The 4,875-nt window shown below is 38.4% G+C and overlaps 1 protein-coding gene across 1 annotated transcript in view; it reads right to left on the bottom strand.

Annotated features, from left to right (window-relative positions):
* Window positions 1-2,870: 2,870 nt before the first annotated feature.
* The window catches only part of LOC107750125 (P2Y purinoceptor 12-like), a 2,721-nt gene continuing 716 nt past the window's right edge, over window positions 2,871-4,875 (bottom strand). The window contains exon 2 of the mRNA XM_016565389.1: window positions 2,871-4,136. Coding sequence (XP_016420875.1) covers window positions 3,068-4,123 — 1,056 coding nt within the window. The 5' untranslated portion in view covers window positions 4,124-4,136 and the 3' untranslated portion in view covers window positions 2,871-3,067. The remainder of the gene's footprint in view (window positions 4,137-4,875) is intronic.

The following is a 4,875-nucleotide window of genomic DNA, read 5'->3' as shown; positions in this document are numbered from 1 at the left end:
GTGAGTGAGTGAGTGAGTGTGTGTGTGTGTGTGTGTGTGTGTGTTAGTTATGGTTAGTTGACATGTATTTGCAGTCAGTATAGTCTTGTAGTCAGTAGAATGTCCATCAAAATAAAATGTTCAGCAGACAGTCTAATACATTAATGACTGGCATTATGCGAGGCCCCAGTGTGAGTTAGACACTGTAGCTAAAATGCTATTATTTGCCCTCCCAGCCATGTAAAGAATGAGGTTTGTCTAGATAGTGCCTTTAAGAGTGGTTAAAATTGCAGCTCTGCAATGATGAAGCTTTTGCGTTTATGTGTTTAGAGGCTTGTTGGTGTTCAGACGCTTGAATATGTTTGCTGTTTCTTTATTTTTACTGCCGTCCGAAATGTTCTGTCTTCTTTAAAACAGGAAGGACAGTTGTTTTTAAGTCTGACATTTCTTACAATAGAAGGAGATTTTTCTTATGTTTGTTGAGTGATTCTGTACTGTTTGCATTACACAATATCGGTAGACATTGAGGAGGACATGTTCCCAATATCTGATATTATTGATGCTGCTTTGCTGCACTGCATCGCTCTGTATCTTGTTAGGATGACAAAACATGCAAAATATTATATTTTTAGGCCAGTTTGCCTTAGTGAACTAACGGTGTAAATTACTGCACAATGCATCAGTTTTAACAGTTAAAAAATTCAAGGTAGGCTACCTTAACAATTTAATATACTCTATCAACTGCTAAATGACTGACAGTCATCCAGTGACATAAACTTCTCTTGTCAAAAGTTGCCAATTAGATTTTTAATTTGAAAATATGTCATTCTGATCCATGTTATCTGTTTTTAATGTGACGACACAAAACACATTAACAGAGCTGTTTTCGACATATGATTAAGAGTGAATGTGTACATATTTTAAAATAAACATTATTTGCAAATAGTTCAAATGCATTACAATACATTCTATTTATTTTACTAGTTTTATTTGTTCTCTGAAATCCCTTTAAATCCTGGGCCTTTGTCCCTTGCAATGGTTCTAATGGCTGGTAGTTGGTAGTTGACATGTACTTGCAAAATTACTTAAAGTTAGTTGAGTCTCTAAAGGGACTATCAAAATAAAGTGTTACCCCAATGACTGACACTGAGGTATGAGTTTTCTTGGTACACTTTAAGACAGACTGTCTGCTGGCACCCTTACATCCACTAGCCAGTCATTGCAGGTTTGAATAAAAAATAAATAAAAAAAACATAAAATAAAACATTTGATTCACCAATGTAGCTGTTACAGCATGATCAGAGCTGGGTAAATTACTCACAAATTGTAATCCGTTACTGATTCCAAATTGCATGACAAATATTGTAGTTGTACACATTTTAGGTAATATAATCAGACTACTTTTAGATTACTTTTGACCTATCTCCTTTTTCACATTGATTTAAATAGAATAATCTTGTACCATATTGATATAAAAATACAAAGATTAAGAATATATTCCATTCATTGATGTTAAAAAGATGAAGTGCATTAAACATTGTTACGTCAAGTTTTCCCAAATTGGGTTTGTGAAGGAACTGCATGAGGGTTTGTGAGTTTAATGAAAAGCTAATAGTTTTTAAATCATTTTAAAATCAATCAAAATAAAACACGTACTAAAACATGAAATATTTTATTTGTTTACCCGCATGTCATGTGACCATAACCAGCATCAGAGAACCATCAACATGCAAATGTGATACTTAATTATTAAAATATTTATATTAAAATCTCAGGGGTACTTCAAGAAAATATATTAGGTGAATTTTTGTGAATTTGTGCATTTTAATGTGTTTGAAAGACAAAAGCCTCCCAAAGCTATAGTGATACATGGTTAAATAACCTACAGAGTGATAATTCAAATAAAAATGAATGTGTTCATCACTAGTCGATGCAATGTTCAAACACTTCTTAAACCTGAAAAGATTTTTGTAATTGCATTGGTCCACATGACTAATAACTGTGTGAACGCCCACAAAACTGGAAGAATTTCTGAGTGTATATAAACAGTGGACTATTTTAGAAAGGAACATTAAAAGATGAAAAAGAGGAATTAGAGAGAATCAATAAATATATAGCTATTGTGTAAATAATATGTAATCATGTAACTCATAAAAAAGTAACTGTAATCTGATTATAATTATGAAAAATGTAATCTAATTACAAGTAGGCCCTACTCAATTTTTGGAATCTGGGCTGCGTTTCCCAAAAGCATCGTAAGCTTAAAGGCACAATATATAATTTTCGCCGCTAGAGGGCGCGTATTCAAAACAAACAAAGAATCAAAGGCGTAGTTTGATGACGCTGTGACTGAGTGTGGAATCATGGGAGCTGTGGTCTTCATCCCCACAGCCGACGCAATCCGACGGGACTCGGGCAGAAATCATGTTCATGGATGAGCTAATGATTTATTAACGTAGTAGAATGAAGCAGGGTGAGGCTGAAAGCCGTCGAAGCGAAACGAGGCCGCTGAACGAGCGCGACACACGGCTCGAAAGCAGCGGAGCTTTTATTATGCCACAGTCGACCGCTTCCGCTCCTTCCGGTCGTGAGTATGTAACATATTAAAGTGTCTTTGGTGTTTCCATGTTTTCTACAAAACAAAACCGGAAATTGAGGGGTTATGACGTCATTGGCAGGCGACACAATGACACTATGGACACGGTCCGTGTCACTAGTTAAAATTGCTTATTTCTCTGGATTTAAACATTCTTCGAAACATTTGGGATAATGTAAGTACACAAGTCAGCAAAATATATAACACTGTTCTAGTGGTTTTTGGATATTTTAATAAAAAAATCTTACATATTGTGCCTTTAAGTTGATCATAGCTCCATTGGTTTTAGTGGGTCTACGATGTACTTATTTTGGGAAACGCAGCCCTGATTAATCCAGATTATATGTGATCAGTCACTGCCCAGCTCTGAGCACGAAAATATGTTTACACACAGAAGAATATTGATGTCAGTAAGATTATTAGTGTAGAAGAACCCTATCATTTTCACATTGATGAGAGTGTTTCCAGCAGCACAGAAAGACTGTTTGTCCGTCACATCTGAGGAGTGCTGGCCGAGTCTGTCCCGAGCTCCCTGAGCGCCCTGCAGCGGCCCGGAGACAGACGCATGGTGTTGAACAGCGAGCTCCTGAACGACTTACAGAGGAAGAAGTAGATGAGCGGATCCAGCACAGAGTTAAGGGAGGACAGCCACAGCGTGCTCTCCTTCAGCTGGAAGAAAAACAGCTTCTGCTGGCAATCAAACATGCGTCCTCGGGTCTGGCTGATGGTGTACGGCACTCGGGCGAAGTGGAAGGGGACGAAGCAAACAAAGAAGACCGCCAACACCAGGAACACGTTGGCTTGAATGCTCTTTTTCTGAGGGGTGTTTGTTCCTGGCCTTGCCTGGTGTTGAGCTCGTGTGCGGGCGTAAGACTTGTAGAGCTCTTTCGAGATGAGCGTGTAGCATACTATAACCGTCACGAGGTTCCCCCAAAAGATCACCTGGCACACGTGATTGACCAGCTCGTGCCACTTCAGTCCCATCTCTGTCTTGAGGTCACTGCATTTAAAGCGACTCGAAGTGTTGGGCCGGCTCGTCAGGATTACGTTGGGCAGAGAAAGAGCCAAGAGCGACGTCCAAATGAAGCCGGAGAGGAGCTTTCTGTGCAGCAGGCGTCTAGGGCTGGTGCCCACAAAGGGCCACATGGTCTTTCTGCAGCGGTCGATGCTGATCAAGCCGAAGAAGAGGATGCTGATGTACATGGTGAGGTAGAAGAGCACGGATGACACACGGCAGACGAACACACGCTCGCCGACAGATGCCAAGTTGGCATCAGCGAGGATCTTGAAGGGGAAGGTGAGGGTCATGATAATGTCGGCCACCACGATGTTCTTCAGATAGATGATGAAGTGAGATTTACTGGGGATTCGGAGGAACACCCATGCTGCCAGGCTGTTCAGCGACAAGCCCAGGATGAAGAGCACGGTGTAGAGAAGAGGGAACACGGTTGTCTTCAGAGCGCTCTCGCGCGAACAGGCCACAGATGACTCGTTCTTGACGGTCTGGTTGGAGTCAGTGACGAGTGCCAGTGCTGTTGTAAGCTCCATAGATGTGCAACTTCTGTCACAGAAAACACACATTGGCTATGTTTAGAAGAGCAGAACCTTAGCTGCAACATACTTGACTCATAATTTAAGTGTATAATAGAAAGGAGTCATTGTTGAATTGTCACAATCATGACACTAAAGCAAGCTGGCAATAATGTGGAAATTTCAAGCTGCCATTCCAATGCCATGTCTATAACAAAGAAAAGAAAGTTCAACTCCTATTGTGACAGATACGCTATTTATTTTATAGTTTTCTATGCGAGACAAAAAGCTTAGTGACCTTACTACTTTTTGCAGTAGTTAGTGTTTATGGTAGAGGTCATTGTTTTAGAACATTAAGCCATTTGAAGTGATTTTAGAAGAATGTTACTTTCTTAAAGACTTTATACTCACATTACAAATCTAATATCAATACTATAATACATACATTTATTTATTTATTTGTTTATACAATATTACAAAAGTATTACAGTATTTGAATTATTTGATATATAATGTACAACATTAAACATTTGAGGTAACCAGTAATTATAATGAAAATATATTTCTTTCTTTTTTTTTATACACTGCAAAAATTTTTTTTCTAGCTTAGCTTTTGTCTTGTTTCCAGCCAAAATATTTAAAAATTCTTAAATCAAGAAGGATTTTTCTAGACAAGTAAAAATGATTGTCTTGTTTTCAGAAAAAACAAGTCGAATTTAAGTGAGTTTTTGCTTGAAACAAGCAAAATAATCTGCCAATGGGGTAAGAAA

Source organism: Sinocyclocheilus rhinocerous, unplaced genomic scaffold, assembly GCF_001515625.1.
Source record: "Sinocyclocheilus rhinocerous isolate Xijiao unplaced genomic scaffold, SAMN03320098_v1.1 scaffold722, whole genome shotgun sequence".
NCBI lineage: Eukaryota > Metazoa > Chordata > Actinopteri > Cypriniformes > Cyprinidae > Sinocyclocheilus > Sinocyclocheilus rhinocerous.
The sequence above is the reverse complement of the archived record's forward strand: the minus strand, read 5'-3'. Positions and strand labels throughout refer to the sequence as shown.